The sequence below is a fragment of the Rosa chinensis genome, chromosome 1, assembly GCF_002994745.2.
Source record: "Rosa chinensis cultivar Old Blush chromosome 1, RchiOBHm-V2, whole genome shotgun sequence".
Taxonomy (NCBI): domain Eukaryota; kingdom Viridiplantae; phylum Streptophyta; class Magnoliopsida; order Rosales; family Rosaceae; genus Rosa; species Rosa chinensis.
Window position 1 is genome coordinate 67,279,232 of NC_037088.1, and position 17,074 is coordinate 67,296,305.

The 17,074-nt window shown below is 38.6% G+C and overlaps 3 protein-coding genes across 5 annotated transcripts; 1 reads left to right on the top strand and 2 right to left on the bottom strand.

The window, feature by feature from the left end:
• Window positions 1–2,261: 2,261 nt before the first annotated feature.
• LOC112184237 (AAA-ATPase At2g46620) lies at window positions 2,262–4,054 on the bottom strand. Its single transcript, XM_024322504.2, has one exon. It carries the CDS (start codon window positions 3,836–3,838, stop codon window positions 2,366–2,368), a length of 1,473 nt encoding a protein of 490 aa, XP_024178272.1. The 5' UTR covers window positions 3,839–4,054; the 3' UTR covers window positions 2,262–2,365.
• Window positions 4,055–7,047: 2,993 nt separating this feature from the next.
• LOC112184245 (outer mitochondrial transmembrane helix translocase) lies at window positions 7,048–9,793 on the bottom strand. The gene is made up of 5 exons (XM_024322513.2): window positions 9,463–9,793; window positions 8,738–9,038; window positions 8,168–8,326; window positions 7,750–8,045; window positions 7,048–7,576 (listed from the first exon to the last, which is right to left on the bottom strand). The coding sequence occupies exons 1-5, from the start codon at window positions 9,658–9,660 to the stop codon at window positions 7,346–7,348; spliced, it is 1,185 nt and encodes a 394-aa protein (XP_024178281.1). The 5' UTR covers window positions 9,661–9,793; the 3' UTR covers window positions 7,048–7,345.
• A 2,608-nt stretch (window positions 9,794–12,401) lies between these two features.
• LOC112184253 (metal-nicotianamine transporter YSL3) lies at window positions 12,402–17,061 on the top strand. Of its 3 annotated transcripts, none has more exons than XM_024322528.2 (9): window positions 12,402–13,153; window positions 13,282–13,704; window positions 13,797–13,969; window positions 14,145–14,242; window positions 14,340–14,474; window positions 14,562–14,751; window positions 14,851–14,965; window positions 15,060–15,952; window positions 16,367–17,061. In XM_024322528.2, exons 2-9 carry the CDS (start codon window positions 13,329–13,331, stop codon window positions 16,409–16,411), a joined length of 2,025 nt encoding a protein of 674 aa, XP_024178296.1. In that variant the 5' UTR covers window positions 12,402–13,153; window positions 13,282–13,328; the 3' UTR covers window positions 16,412–17,061. The 3 variants fall into 3 exon arrangements, with proteins under 3 accessions (XP_024178296.1, XP_024178290.1, XP_024178301.1); XM_024322522.2 differs by having other exon boundaries at window positions 13,293–13,704; XM_024322533.2 differs by lacking the exon at window positions 16,367–17,061 and having other exon boundaries at window positions 12,406–13,153; window positions 13,293–13,704; window positions 15,060–16,251.
• The last annotated feature ends 13 nt before the right edge of the window (window positions 17,062–17,074 follow it).

Consider the following 17,074-nt stretch of genomic DNA (forward strand, 5'->3'; position numbering starts at 1 on the left):
TATTTAATTTATTTTCAGCTTGATTAATTTATATGACCTTGGTCTTGGTTGCTGCATAATGCTGTTTTATATATGTTTATTTGTTTAGGGTACAAACATTAGAATTTACCTACACATCTAAATCTGAGTAAACTAAAACATGTACAGGAACATCTGAATGCAGTTATGGGGAAGCATGGAGATAAAATGGCAGAACATATCTTCCTCAAGGTTCCAAATTGTGGAAAGCCTTGGGAAATATAATTGAAACAATCAATCTCGTCGTCAGCGAATATGGTTAGAGAAGGGATGGGAGGAGTTTGCCACCTTTTACAGACTAGATCAAGGCTATTTTGCAATCTTTAGCTACGATCGAAGGAGAACATTCCCATTTCCAAGTACGCATCTTTGTTTGGAATGATATTGAAATCAAATACCCTATTCGTGGAGGAGGAACATATATTGAAATTTTTTTTCTGTTTCAGTTAGTAATCTTTAGCTACGAATAACTGCTTCATTCTTAAGCTATCGTTTGGTAAGTTGTCTCAACAATCCCAGTTTGTATAATGAAAGAAACTAACAAGCTGGTCGCAATGCACTCCTTCAAGGAGGAACATGTTAGATAATCAAGCCGATAACAACCGTACCATTAGCTTTTCAATTGCAGGGTATAAGAACATGTTTTGCCACGGTACCTTTCTGTATAGGAGGCACATTTAGACAGAAGTTGGACTGCTGAATACACTGCCTACAGAGACGGTGATGATGGAGCACGAGCAAGAATTTCAGGTACTGGTTGGAGAGCATATACTCAGGAGTCAAGACAATCATCTGCAAGAAGGTGATATATGTGTTAGAGTTGACAGAGGAACGTACCGGCAGAGTCTCGATATTCCGAGCTGAAAATTGAAGACTAACTAAGCATAAATTGTTCATGGTTCCATATCATACGCTTTTGAAGTTAGATATGAGAAAAATTTAAGTTTCATCTTAGAGAAAGATTAGCGATAGATGGGGTTCAGAAAAGTATTGCTATTAATGTAAAACAGAGTGCTGTCAGTTGGATTTGAGTGCCATTTTATTAGCAAATGTTCCTCTTATTGCATACAAACTACATGAAGCATTCTTCTCATCCAGAAAAGAGAAAATTTTTGTGAGATCAGTACATCAATCTTTGAATCATTCAACCATATACACCTTTGAAAACAAGTTTTTCTTTCTTTTGGGTAAACAAAATTTTTTTTGAATAAGTGTTCTTCTGTACAAAGACTTGCAAACAAAAGTGGACCAATAAAAACGGTGTTGAAAACAATGTGATTCATAACATGTCGATTCTTTCAACATGTAAAACCTCCATGCAATTTATAAGAAATCATTTCCAGCCAAAAACACAGTTGGTGATGTAGAATCTTTTATTCATTTTTTTGGTTTTATAATTTGCTTGATGTCTTGTAGAACTGATAGAATTTCCCAACAAAAATCGGATGATCAGCTTATCATGCCTAAATCATTGAAGAAAGGCTCACGTAGTTGCTTTCAAAATAGTTGGGCGCACCATATACAAGGGTCAAACCGTCAAAGTCGTCAAACCCACGAGACACAAGCCCAAGTCAAATCAAACATTTAGAAAAGTCATTTCCCATCTATTTTGGTAACTAAATAGCCATTACCTTTGAATTTACATGTATTGAAACGTTGAAATTCAGGACATTCCAACTGAGATAACCCAATTAAAAACTAGATTCTACATAATAAGTAGGGAAGTCCAAAAGAACATATTACAAAATAGTGAAATATTATAGACAAAGTTTTTCGTGACGAATTTAGATAATTTTATTTCTTATCATAGTCAAAAGAGCACATACATCAATTTTTATCTTAGACCAAAGAATTATGGGCCAAGCAAACTACCAAAATTGACAAGTACCACTCATTGAAAATAATTAAACTCGTTTATTCTAAATACGAGCCTATGAATTGAATAAAAACCGAATTAATTAGCCTAACCCTTACCCAACAATTTCAATCGCTTATGGAACTCAATTGTTGTACAATCGAAAAAACTAAGAATCAAATAAATTGAATGGCTAAGGTCCATTCTATAAGCAAAAAACAAAACTAAGAAAGAACTAAATTTTTTGCTCTACCCTTGTAAGTTGTAACTAGGGCAATCCATGTAAGGTTCAGCGCTTTTTTCCTTTCTAACTCTACTCTTCTTATTAAACACGAGAATAATAATCGAATGGAATGAAAATACTATAGGACAGTGTTAAACACGAGAATGGTAATGAAAAAATTTCTCATTTATGAAGTTATTTTACAAGAGTTAATGTAATGGCAAAAGGCATTGAATAATTAAAAAGAAAAAAGAAAAAAGTTTTTTAATTTACACGATCATCCTTTCATGCCGTGATCCTTCTTTTTCCGACGAACTCCTATCCAACGGCACCACCGGCGGCTCCTCCTTTCTCCTACTACCCAATCTCAAAAGCCCATACAACTTCCTGAACTCCCTCACCGTGTGAACACTCTCCCTACAAAACACCGTCCCGGGCTCACCCGACTCGTCCACCGACCGACCCGACCCGCTACTCGTCAACGCCTGCGCCACCTTCACCGTCGTCTTGTTATCCACGTCCGTCTGCAGCGCCGATATCACCGACTTCAAGGCCCGACTCGGCGAGCTCCGATTCGATATCATGATCTCTCCGATCTCCGCCGGACTTAAACTCGCGCCGCTCTGGAAAATCTCCTCCACCTGAGGAAACAGCTTGTGTTCTTTGACCCCTAAGTACGTGTTGGCCAAGCTTTTGAAAGCCGAAAAATCACAGAGCGGGAAATGGATATGGACGTCGACCCGACCCGGCCGCATGACCAACTTGTCCACGTCTTCTTTTCCGTTCATCGTGAACACCAACACTCTCTCCTCGCCGCAGCTGGAGACGATTCCGTCCATGAAGTTCAGCAATCCCGAGAGACTCACAGCCGTTGATTTCTCCGACAAAAAACGGTCGAGATCTTCCACGACAATTAACGACTTGGGCGAGGTTTGTAAGAGGAGCATTTTCAGATCGGAATCGTCGGAGACTTTGGACATGTCGATGTCGTATACGTCGTACGACAGGAACCTGGCCATGGCGGCGATGAAGCTGGTTTTTCCGGTCCCGGAAGGACCGTAGAGTAAGAAGCTTCGTTTCCAGACACGACCGAGTCTGTGGTAGTATTGCTTGGACTTTAAGAATTGTTCTAGATCAGACCGGACCTTGTTCTTGAGCTCCATGTCCATGACGACCGTGTCCAAGGTTGCCGGGTGGGTGAAGGGGACCGATCTCCACCGTTCGTTCTCGGTGGCGAGATTCATGTACAGCTTGATGTCTTTATTCCGTTGTTCAATCTCGTCGGACACGGTCAATATGTGCTGGAAGTACTGCCGGAAAACACGTCTCTTGTCGGTTTTCTTGATTCTCAAAACGTAGGACCGGATTCCGTCGACATCGGATTTCTCGTTGGACCAGGAAACCTTGGCGCTGAGGAAGGTGTCGTGTACGGAGTGGTTGTTGTCGTGTTGGAAGAATATGTCGTTGGATTTGGAACCGGAGAAAAGGTTGGTGAAGTCGGAGTCTTCAATGTTGGGGAGGGAGTTAAGGTAGACAGAGATTTTCCTGTAGAGCTGGTTCTCTTGGAAGTTGTGGTTGAACTGGGGGACCTTGTAGAACTGGTAAACATGAAACCTGTCGATTAAGGATTGCCATGATTTCACGACCATGTGAAGTAGAGATGTTCTGGACAAGAACCTAAGAACATAGAACAGAGGTATGAGGAAGAGGAGGAAGTAGACGACACCCATGAACCGGACCATGTTTAGAGAGAGAGAGTGGGAAACTCCGAGGGGTTGGAGAATTTGGGTTGCTGAAATTTGAGGGTGAAGATTCGGAAATATTTATATGGGGTTTTGTGGACGGCTTAAGCCGGCAAAGGAAGTAGTAATGGGTCAATGAAATGGTGCACGATACAAGAAGAGAAGGAGAGGAGAAAGAAGGAAATGTAGTCTGTTTGATATGGTTTTTGGCTTTGGTTTTGGTTTGGTTTGGCTGTGAATTGATGACCGAGGACTGAGGACCCATTCGTGTTATTATTGTTTACGAGTATAGGTCATTGAATAAAGTCTAGGACTATTCACATGTGCCCAATTTTTTTCAATTTTTTTGACTACTAATTTTTGACAAACGGCGCTGGATTGCTTTGGGAGTTTATCTTACTCATTTTTTAATGCGTGATGGACTAATGGTCATTCCATAACAATCAGTTGATCACTATGTTTTGTTTGTATTGTCCTCTTTTTTGGCACAATGGTTGATAGCCCTCCCTATGGGTAGGACTTTGTTGGAGTACTCCGCAAGTTTCTTAGGTAAGGTTGAGTATTAACAAGAAACTAGAGATGCGAAAGAGAAATGGAGGATAACAAAGACGGCAATCGTTTGGATCTCCGATTTTAAAACCGTTGAAAAGAAAAATATGTTAACGGTTTTTCTTTTTATATAGATTACATTCAGTAATTGTTATTTCATGAATATATGTTTGGAGATTGCACGCGAATAGAGCTAGAACTCTCCAATAAAGATCTCAAAAATTTATAATAGGGACTGAGCCAATTAGAATCCATACCCGACCTTGCCTACCTGCACACAGAATGGTCGGAATTATTAAGTCACAGTGAAAGATGTGATTGCAGCCTTTGGTGGATAGGTAAAGTCGGAATCTGCTTGCTATAGTTTGTGACTTTTTCATGTGGAGCTCACTGACGTTGCACATACACGAAAAGGGTAAGAAGAAAAAGAAAAGAGAGAAAATGGACGAAGCTCGTCACCGATTAGTGCTTCACATTCAAACGTGTAAAGGCCTCCTACTAGTGTTTGAAAGCTGCATGCTGATTTTGAACTAGTAAAACCAGACCCTTTCAAGGCATGCTTCTTCAACACACACACACTACACTAGTCAATGGTTTTGCTCACCAAGTAAGACCTGGATAATCTTAAGACATGATATTCATGTTCAACATGCAAAATGATAGTTTATTTGTCAAGGAATAGTGGGAGTAATTAATAGTAATCGGCGAGGTTTATTCAATGATATATTTTTTTTTTAATGAAAGGGGTTTGGAACCCAGCCTAGCTTGGAGACTCAGCCCCACGCCCGGTTCCACGTATTTCATTAATAGTAGAATTTTGCATCGGAATGACATAAAACCTGAACCCCGAGCTACAGGAAAACAGTGACAATAATCCTCGTAGAGAACATCCTGAATAATAGCATAAGTCTCATCTAACATTATCAATGGCTAAAACACTACCAAGGTGTGCAAGCCATTTGCATAAGTCTCATCTAACCAAACATCATCAATGGCTAAAACACTAGCAAGGTGTGCAAGCTATCTACAACACTATTTGTTTCCCGGTATGTATGTTGAATTCTAACTGATTGAAAAGAAGAAAAGTAATCTTTACAATCATCTAAAATTCTACTCACCTCCGAAAGATTCTCCTACTCAATGATTAGTGGTGAGATAGAATAAGAGTGATTCCCTAATCAGCTGATATATGACATTCTTAGAATAAATTGTTTGTGGACAGTAACGTACTAATAACTAGTATCACAAATTTGATCGGAGTCAATAAAACAACAAATTGTCAAATTGTTGATTTGGACATCTCACTTGATTTGCTGAAATTAGGAGCCACGATATTTTACGACAAATTGGTAAACATGGCATGGCTTTGGCTGCAAAATATCATATAATTTGATGGCACCTAATACCCGAAATCCTCAGCTGTGATGTATCACTAGTCAATTTTAGTATCATTTGTTTGTACTCACTTGGCCTCATCTTTCTGAATTTTCTAGTGATTTGATTCTCTAGTGACATTTTGCCTATGCTTTCTTCTTCGGCTTCCTTAAGGAGACTACGGCTCGATATGATTTGGAGTATTGAAACTCAGGAAACCTAAGATCCTTTAGTGACTTGATTCTATAGTGGCATTTTGGCATCTGCTTTCTTCTTTAGCTTTCTTGACCAGTTTAGAGTTTAGACTGCGGCTCAATAGTGATCTGGAGTACTAAAACACTGAAAATTTGAGATCCTTCGGTGATTTGATGCTCTAATGACATTTTGGCCTACGGTCTCTTCTTCGGCTTCCTTAACAAGCCCAAGACTGCGGCTTGATAATGTTATAGATTACTGAAACTCCAAAAACCCGAAATGAGGCACATTGCAAGCGGTGTCTAATTTAACGGCTCGACTCTTGCAGTGCAAATGTGGTCCTGAATTTTAGTAAAAGCATGTGGGGACTGGGGAGGGGCTGAGCGCAAGGCTTGCGACTTTAAAAGGGTTGGTAATGATAAGCCGCGCTTTATCGCGTGGCTCTTTGACTCCCAGCAGAAAACCAAAAACCAAAACCACTACCAGCTATGTCAGAGATAGAAGATGGTCCTAATCATTTGGTAGGTAAAACCAACTTGGCTGACCATGTGAAATATACTCATTACAACCACAAGCATCACTAACAAACAATTGGCTCCAAGGTAATCACTTGATGAACATCTAGGGCCGTTTACTTATTTGGAATTGAATGGAATGGAATGTAACGGAATGATTACGGAATAAAAACATCTATGTGTCTACTAACATGTAAAGAAATCGGAATGATTCAAGGTAAAAGAATTCATGTGTTTACTAACACATGAATGAATAGGAATTGGTGTAGGTCCCACCTATTTATCAGAAATCGATTCCTGAATACTCAGGAATTCGATTACGAAGAAGGGAGATGGGTTTAGAAATCATTCATCCGGAATCAATACCGATTCTTTTCTTCTCTCATTCCACTTGTCTCCGATTCATGATTATTTTCCATTCCAAGTAAGTAAACATGCCACTAACTTATAATTGATTACACTACAATTAGGCAGACATAAAATTTGGCTATCAACATCATCAACAAAATGATAGTAGAAACCAGTTGGTAAATAGAAGTAAGGGTCTACTATCTAGTAAGAATAAAGAGACAGACATTTGATGAAATGATTACCACTATAAATAACGTTACAAGACGTCTGTAATAGCAAATGGTTAATTTCCAAACATCTAACTTTAAACAATACAAAAGAGTCATTGTATGATGTTGCTTTTCGCTTGCTAAATCAAAATCTGATCTTAGGCATTCAAGAATATGGAACCCCGTGAGCACTTAGAAGATTTATACAAAACCTAATAGAGGATTGAAGAGGTTACTGTTGCCACAGTCTGACAATGTTGAATGGAACATGTCGGCCGTAGGGGACTTGTGGCTTGAGGTGAGGAGCCAGGACTTTATGGGTCCTGGGGATCGGATTGAATATTCAATATTTGGGAAACCACAAGCTTAGAGAGCTCATTAATTGCAGCTTGAACTGGAATCTCACCGGACTCCCTGTTCCTTGAAAACCCTGGTGATGATGATGGTGAGTTCAATCCCGTATAATAGTCATTTGCAGCAACCTTTGTATGCCTGGAAGTTGCAAGAACATTCTCCAAGTCCTTCTGTGTTAATGGCCTTGGTGCCTGGAAAAAGAAACATAGACCAATACTTTTCAGTAATATTCAAAATAATCAAACCCTGCAGGCCTATTTTATAATCCTACAATTCTAAAATAAATATCCCCACTTCTGCAAGATTTCTTGGATTTTATATAGCAGGGTATGTTAACAGTTAAATGGTTGAAAAGGAAACTCACTGAAGATTTTTTCCCCTTCTTTTCTTCATCTAGTAAGTCTCTGATAGGGAAATAGGCTGCTTTCTTGCAGAGCTCAAGTAGATCTGAACCGGAGTAACCCTCAGCCAAGGCAGCTAAACGGTCATAATTAATGTTCTTTTCAACTCTCTCACCCTTCAAGACTACCTTCAGTATCTCAGCTCTATCCCTTTGATTGGGCATCCCAATCTCAAAGGCCTGAGGAAGACGCCGAAGTATTGCTTCATCAAGCTCTGATGGACGATTGGTAGCGGCGAGAACCATAACCCGAGCATGCTCTAGACGAAATACATAAAACTATCAGACCAAATGCCTTACCAAGGCATCTTGTGCTAAATGTTCAGATAAGTAATCCAAAAAACTAAACAATTTTAGAGTGAAAAGAGAAAAAGAAACTTACGGTCTGTAGTAAACCCATCCCACAAAGCCATGAACTCAGTTTTCATGTTTGTTAACGCTTCATGCTCTGTAGTACGGCGCTGTCCCAAGAAACTATCAACCTCGTCGATAAATATGATAGCAGGCTGGAGTTTATGAGCCAAGCTAAACACAGCAGAAACTGCAGAATCATATTTAAACATGCTAAGAATAGTAGACAAAAGGGGACTAAAAGAAAAAACCAAATACCTTGTACATAAGTAAAAATTGAAGATATAGTACGGAGGGATACAAAGTTGTTACACTTATGTAACATACCTCTCTATCTATAAATAAGTTCACTATCCTCATATCAAAATTATAACCAAAAGCAATTTTGTTGACACCATGTTCAGAAACTCCTACCAATTAGTAAATAACCTATTCTGTTTTGCTTCCTACTAGGCTTGAGAAAAGTTTGCAAGGTATGAAGCTAACGAGATTCACCACAAGCAACTAAGTACAATGCTATACTGAATTAGACAAAAAGTCAAAAGATAACAAGAAATACCCTCTAATCTAAAAGGGCAAGTTTAACATAATCAACACTTACCAAGTTTTTGTGCATCACCAAACCATTTGCTCATCAGGTTTGATATCCTAACATTAATGAAAACAGCTCCAGACTCCTTTGCAATAGCTTTAGCAAGCATAGTCTTCCCAGTACCCGGTGGTCCGTACAACAAGACTCCCTTTTGTGGACCAAGGAGTTTCCCATGGTTAAAGAGGTCCGGCCTCTTCAGTGGAAGAATCACCAATTCAAACAAGGCTTCCTTTATAGCCTCCAGTCCTCCAATGGAGTTAAACTCCACATCAATGTGGTCAGGGTTTATGACATCGCACGCTATGACATCCTGATAATTATCACTATATAAGCATCAGTCTTTCTAACCAAAATGCAGCAATTAAACAATCCTAGAAAGTGAAGCAACCTAATCCAAAGGAACTTAACACCACGGTTCCATTCCAATTGAGTTAAATTCCACATAAATTTGGCCAGGGTAATCATAACACAGCATGCAATTACATCCCGATAACGATTAATATGCAAGCATTGTTCATACTTAAACTAAGCTCAAAACGCCATAACCCCATAATCAAACTCATACATTCAAAAACAATTTTCTAACAACAAAATCAAAACACTAAGAAATCAAAGTTCAATACTTTTTCACATTACCTATTCCAATCCCAAATATAACACAACCCTATAAAATCCCACTTCTATACAATCAATTTTCGAATGAACGCATTCAAAATTAGGGTCTCTTTTTGTACCTCATAAGGATTGGTGTGAATGAGAGGACGGCCGAGGCGCCTAGCGATTTCCTTCTTGTGCTCCATGGCCTTCTTGGAGGCCTCGCGGTTCGGGTCGAGGTGTCGGAGCCCCACGAACAGAACCAGGCAGCTCATGGCGGCGCTCGCGGCGTAGAGAATGAGCTCCTGCAAGAACTTGGTTTCCCTCTGCGACGCCATAGAGAACAAAAATCGAAGAAGGGTTTATCACTGAACCCTGTGAGAATTGAAAATAGCAAACCCTAAGAGAGAGGAAGAGGAAGGGGAAGAGAGATAAGAGCTTTTGAGGGAGGAGAAGAAAGGTTTTTGCTTGATGAGTAAGGGGAGAATTGTTGTCGTAATTACTATCCTCTCCTTTTGGCGGTGGTACTTTTTTTTTTTTTTGTGTGATGAGGAAGAAATAACAGATACTTGGTAATAAAAAGTTTTGACTCTTGGTTTTACTTTTTGGTTCATAAAGGTAAGTTTAGAGTTGGATATTTTGGTATGCATGAGTTTGGATTGAATGTTGAGTAAGAGGTTGTGAGTTGGCTTATTTTATATAATTGTTACGAAAAGTCGATCAAATCAAAGATTGTTTAGTTGTACAATTGTAGCATATTTGACACGAAAATGAACTGATATTAAAATCGTTTGTTTGTAGATAGTTGGTTATTTTGTAATAATTTTATATAATTATTACAAAATAACCAACTATCTACAAACTGATGAGAATAGTAGCATAGCCAAAGATGGAAAAACTGATGAGAAATGAGTCGGATGGCCCCTAAATAAGGCAAAAAAAAAACTCAAAATCATCACATCCTAGGTGGAGAAAAAACAGGCAGAGGCGAGAGTAGGGGTAAAATTTTGTCCAATTTTTATCTTAGTCCCGCGCTAAACAGCAAGTACTAAGCGTCAATCGAAATGAACTGAAAAATCAATTGCGCACTTTATATTATATATTATAGTAGAATTTTTAAAAACAAATAAATCTGATAATATCAGGAAGGTGCGTAACATATATGTCGAGATGAAGGGACAAAAACATTATCAAATGAAAGCTTTATTTATTTATTTTAGGAAAACTCTTGATGAAATTTGGTTTAATAGCTGCATATATGGTTTGTTAAGGAATTTGGGCATTAAAAAAGCCACGTGGAGAGGTTGTTTCAATTGCGTGTGCCCGTTTGGTTTTATTCGGGAAGTTTCTAGTTATCTTACGTTTAGGAAGTTTCATTTCTCATAGGTAAAAATCTCGGCCCAATTGGCCCAAATTTGATGTTTGGGACAGATCTATCTTTGCAGCATCTTGATATTGGGCTTTTCATTCTTTTTTTCTGCTCCTTTGAGAAAATTAGCGGAAACAGTACCCTATTTTAGTATTTTTATACAATGTCCAAAAATTTGCCTTAGCTTTAAAGCATAGATTAGTGGCCAACTAACAACGGGCGTCAAATTTCGAATATGAAATGAAAGAGATCACCATTATAACTGTGAATGAGTCCATCTTGTAGTGATTAAAGAGATGTGACAACGAAAGAAAGAATAACACATAGATTTCCTTAGTTCTTTAAAACATAGATTAGTAGCTAACCAATAGTTGGCTAAGCAACTAGGCTTCAAGCTTCAAAAAAGGAATGAAAGAAATCACCAAAAAAGACTATGAAAGAGTCAGTTTTGGTAAATAGATATGGCAATGGGAAAAGGGAGAACATATAGATTTACATGGTTCTTTATACAAAAAGTCTTACTAAGATTTGTTTGATATATGTCTAGATATAGACGTACACCATATACATAAGTTGATGTTTTTGTTTCCTTTCATATTAAAATCAACCTTTTACTGTTCTTCCAAGCATTGTTATCAACAACATTTTTGAGTTGTCAAAGCAATTATATTCCCTTGTGAGTGGACCAGATCACAGTTCTCAAACTTACTAATTTTCTATCTGGATTCAATGCAAGCAAAGGTAGATAAACAGTCCAAATCCGTAGATCAAAGAAAATGGTCCAACTCCAACCCCACTGAAATTATTTAGAACGTTAATTTATTTAGTGAAATTTGATACAAAAATAAAATGTGATGATACAGCTAACAAATTCCAATACTCTTTTCTGATTCAACATATTTTTAAATTTTAAGCATCAATGTAACAACATTATCATGATAACACAGTTGACAAATTACAAATTACTTTCGTAATTCAACATATTTTCAAATTTCAAACACCACTGCAACACATGACCATGACTTTACATTACATGGTCCAACCCCATACTTTACAATACAACATATTTTCAACTTACTAAATTTCTATCCGGATTCAATGCAAGCAAAGCTAGTTAAATCGTCCAAAGCCGTGGATCAAAGAAAATGATCCAACCCCACTCTTTTGAATTAGTAATTAAAAGATGATGCTCATCGCGAATTAGTTAAAGATGAGTCAGGATATTAATAAAATTAGTGATTCGAAAATAATGCTCATCACCAATTAGTTATATATGATTCAAGATATCTGATCCAACATATTTTTAAAATTTAAACACCAATACAATACATGATGTTTTCATGACTCTACATCATGTCATCATCCTTGAACAAAGACTTGGAAGATGCATGTATATAGCCTCTTTAGGAGGGTAAATGGATATAAAGTTCAATGAAATGAAATATTTCATCATATTCTAAGCTCATTTCTCGTTTATCCTCTAACAAATAGAAGATAAGGCGATATCAACTAGCACAATATATTTGCACGCGTGCACGCAGTTACGCGCCACAACTATTGTGTATCTCTGCCAAACCAGGTCAGTCAAATGATATCTCACCATCTGATTCGATTACTTCCAAATCAAATGCATCCAAGTCATTATTCCATAATCCATATAGCTGTTGCGGTGGTTGACCATATAAAAGCCACACGCATTTCTGGGTGTACGTTTCTTCTGGCATGTTGAAGCCACACGCATAAAGTTCACACACATTTTTCTCAAGGGAATGCACAAAGGAATCTGCATGTAGTTCCTACTCTCACATCCATCATTACCCACCTTCCATTTCTTTATCTCTGACTCCTCTACTTTAGTAGGCTTAGAATTCTTATAGCCTTTGATGTCCAAGTCATTCTGAAACGTGTCTCAAAAAATCTATCACTATTCTTTCTGTTAATGCGGGTTGGAAAATTTGGTTTATGTACTACACAGACTGTTTTTGTACTACAAACTTTGTAGTACATGCAGAGTGGTTTAATGTGAGTCTCCCATTTTGCCTTTCTGGGATTCGCCATTGTAAATTTCCCTCCTTTATTGATTTCCTTCTATAAAGTCTCGACCTTTATGAGAGTTTTGGGTATGTGGGAGTAAGCTAAAACTGAGACAGCAATTGTTTCTGGATTTCTGGGCTCACATTTTTTAGCTTTTGGCTCATCTTTTTATGTAGCTTTTGGTGTATTAAATTCAAGGTGTCTGTATTGGGTTTTCTGTGTGTTCTTCAAAGTTTTGTTCTTTCTGGTGAGGAGGTCAACGCAGAGAGAGAAGCATTTCTGGGTTACCCTCCTTCCAGTTGTTAAAGGAGGAATTTTGAATGCAAATTTGCGGGCTTTGAAGGGCTTCGGATTTCCCCATTTCCCATTTTTGGATTTCTGAAATTGCTGCGTTTGATTCTCAGAAGAAAAAGAAGACTAACTTTGAGGTGAGTGCAATCATGGGTTTCTGTGTGCTTGCGTCTCTTTCATATCTTTATCACAATAATGCATATCGGCTTGTCTTTTCTGTATGGCAAATTGCATAAATTTATGCGTTTCTCATTTCTACTGATAGTTTTGGATTAGGGAGAAGAGGTGGTGGTGTTGTTTTGACCAAACCCGATGGGGAACACACACAAGGATGAAAGTGAAACCATGGAGATTGAGAATTTCGAGAGAGAAAATGTGGAGCAAAATGGAGTTGTTGACCTTTTGGAGATGAACAGAATCCCTCCATGGAAGAAACAGATCACAGCTCGGGGACTTGTGGCGAGTGTGGTCATTGGGATCATTTACAGTGTCATAGTGCAGAAGCTGAACCTCACAACTGGTTTGATTCCCAATCTCAATGTCTCAGCTGCTCTTCTGGCCTTTGTGTTTGTGAAGACTTGGACTACGCTGCTATCGAAGGCTGGAATTGTGTCCACTCCTTTCACAAGGCAAGAGAATACCGTGATTCAGACTTGTGCTGTTGCTTGTTATAGCATTGCTGTTGGAGGTGAGAAAAGCTATAAACTTTGTTGTAAGTTTTGCTGTGGAAGGTTTCGGTATTTTAGTAGTATTTTGTATCTGAAATATGTGACATTGCAGGAGGGTTTGGGTCTTACCTGTTGGGTTTGAACAGGAAGACTTATGAGCTAGCTGGAGTTGATACTGAAGGGAACACTCCAGGGAGCACCAAGGAGCCTCAACTTGGTTGGATGACTGGTTTTCTCTTTGTTACTAGCTTTGTTGGTCTTTTGGCTTTGGTTCCTCTCAGAAAGGTATGTTCTTAAGTTCTTTCATACCATTCAGAGGTTATTCGGGCCATTTTCTTTATCAACTGCTAACTCATTCAGAAATAGATTATTGGTTTGCATGTTTGATTAGTACTAATTTATTGATCCTTGCTTAAGTTTAGGAGATTGCTTGTTCATTGCATTTTGGGTGGTTTTGCAGATTATGATAATAGACTATAAACTAGCGTACCCGAGTGGAACTGCTACTGCTGTTCTTATTAATGGGTTCCATACTCCAAAAGGAGACAAAATGGCCAAGTATGCATCTGTTTTCATGGATTATTTAGCTGATATTCAAAATCAAATAGAATTATAGTTTTGAGAGAACTAAAACATGTTGAAGTTCTTCTTGCAGGAAGCAGGTTCATGGGTTTATGAAGTACTTTTCATTTAGTTTCTTGTGGGCTGGCTTTCAGTGGTTTTATGCCGGCGGGGAGCAATGTGGATTTGTTCAGTTTCCAACATTTGGATTGAAAGCTTGGAAGAATTCGTGCGTGATCTATGTCCTGTCTTTCCCCTTATGTGTACTATGATAGATTCTTTTCAAACCACTAATTAGACAAATTGAATTTTGCAGATTCTACTTTGATTTCAGTATGACATATATTGGAGCAGGAATGATCTGTTCCCATCTTGTGAACTTATCTCTGCTTCTTGGGGCCGTGCTCTCTTGGGGAATAATGTGGCCTATATTAAGGGGCCTTAAAGGAGAATGGTTTCCTGCAACTTTATCAGAAAGTAGTATGAAGAGTGTAAACGGTTACAAGGTATAACAATCAAATCAAATTCCTTACTGATTTTGTCATTGGGATTTTTTATTTCATGTACTCAGCAAGTGAGTTGTACGGATATTTTTGTTGCTGCAGGTTTTTATTTCCATTTCCCTGATACTAGGAGATGGTCTGTACAATTTTCTCAAGATACTATACTTTACCGGCTCAAGTATGCACACCAGACTGAACAGGAAGGACCTCACAAAAGGTAAATGACTGACACCTTATGATATCTCCATATAGTTTGTCAAGAAGCTTGTGAATGGAGTAGCTTCACTAACTTGCCTATCTCTGTCATACAGATGATATTTCAATTGAGCCGAATCAGCCTCTTGATGATCGCCGACGAAATGAGGTCTTCATAAGAGATAAGATTCCTATTTGGGTAGCATGTGTAGGGTACACACTGTTCTCCATCATCTCCATCATTGTTATCCCTCTCATGTTTCCTCAGCTGAAATGGTATTATGTAGTCGTTGCCTACATTCTTGCACCATCTCTAAGCTTCTGCAATGCCTACGGTGCGGGTTTAACAGACATGAACATGGCCTACAACTATGGGAAAGTAGCTCTTTTCGTGCTAGCTGCTGTGACTGGGAAAAATGATGGTGTTGTTGCAGGACTTGTTGGCTGTGGTTTGATCAAGTCCATAGTTTCTATCTCTTCTGACCTGATGCATGATTTGAAGACGGGCCATCTAACTCTCACATCTCCTCGATCAATGATTGTTAGTCAGGCTATTGGGACAGCTATTGGCTGTGTGGTTGCTCCTCTGACATTCTTTCTCTTCTACAAGGCTTTTGATGTTGGGAACCCAAATGGTCAATACAAAGCCCCTTATGCCATCATTTACCGAAACATGGCAATTCTCGGTGTGGAAGGCTTCTCTGCACTTCCCCAACATTGCTTGCAGATATGCTATGGTTTTTTTGGCTTTGCTGTAGCAGCCAATTTGCTGAGAGATCTCGCTCCTAAGAAAATCGGCAAATATGTCCCCCTTCCAATGGCTATGGCTGTTCCTTTCCTGGTTGGAGCTTACTTTGCAATTGACATGTGCGTAGGGAGTTTGATCGTGTTTGTGTGGCACAAATTGAAACATAATAAGGCCAGTTTGATGGTTCCTGCAGTTGCTTCTGGTTTGATCTGTGGAGATGGATTGTGGATTCTCCCTTCGTCGATTCTTGCATTGGCCAAGGTTCGCCCTCCTATCTGTATGAACTTCTTCGCAACTTAATATGGAACAGAGAGAGAGAGCTAGTTATGTAGTTCTGTACTAGAAGAGTTGCAGTAGGTGAAATCCAAGATGCAGTTTCAGAATAGTATAGGAAACCTCCCATGTTTATATTTTCAGTCGAATCATAATAACTCAGCTTAGTAGATGACAGATAACAGGATTTGTATCCTGTATCAGTTCAAGCGGTTATTGGTCATAATGCACATAATCTAAGCTGTATCAAATTCAGATCAATGAAATATATGATTTGAGCACCAGAATGAGCATAGAGACTTCAGCATTATGTTGTTTTCCTCTACCTTCTGATTGTTAAGTTCCAATCTGTGATGTAAATACATCTCACACAACACAAAATTGATTTTACTTCTATTGCAGCTCGATTTTTTCACGTCCTGGATGAGATCAAGGTGCCTGGTTTAAGAAGCCAACATCAGATCAGACACTGTCATACTATAAAGATGAAGATAGCTCCCTTAGAATAGCAGTGGTCCTATAGCCTCCCTTAGCTGCTGTAAGAACATGAACTGGTCCGATGAAGCCGTAAATCAACCAAATATTCTTCTGCTTATGTTGGGTTAGGCAGCTTTGGTTCTACTTCAACATGGGTGATGTGAAGTTGGCAGGTAGTTGGATTTCTACATTTACATTCCATTGTAATACATGGTTAGATTCCAAAGACGATACTAGTGGGGACTTCAGCAGAAAAGGCACGATAATAGTGCTGCTAAGTGTCTTGCTTGATTGATTTTATTGATTGCTTCATCCGCAGGCCCGTAGCCATGAAACACGAGTTTTCCTTACTTTGCAGTGTCAGAGTATATCTCTACAGAGATAATCTTGAAATTGCGATTACGAAATTTTTAATCAAATTGCAGTATAGAGGATAACAAAAGTTGAAAAAATGGAAGTAGATTGAGAAAATTGCTAGCATTTCGAAAGCAACTGCTTGGTGCAACCAATCAACTCAATTGAGGGGGACTTTTCTTTGCTAGGCTTTGTCATTGAAAAGGTCATATGTTGAGAGCAACATCCTAAATTCCTAATTGTAAGGTTTTACATGAAAGCGGGAGAGCAAGTCTGGCT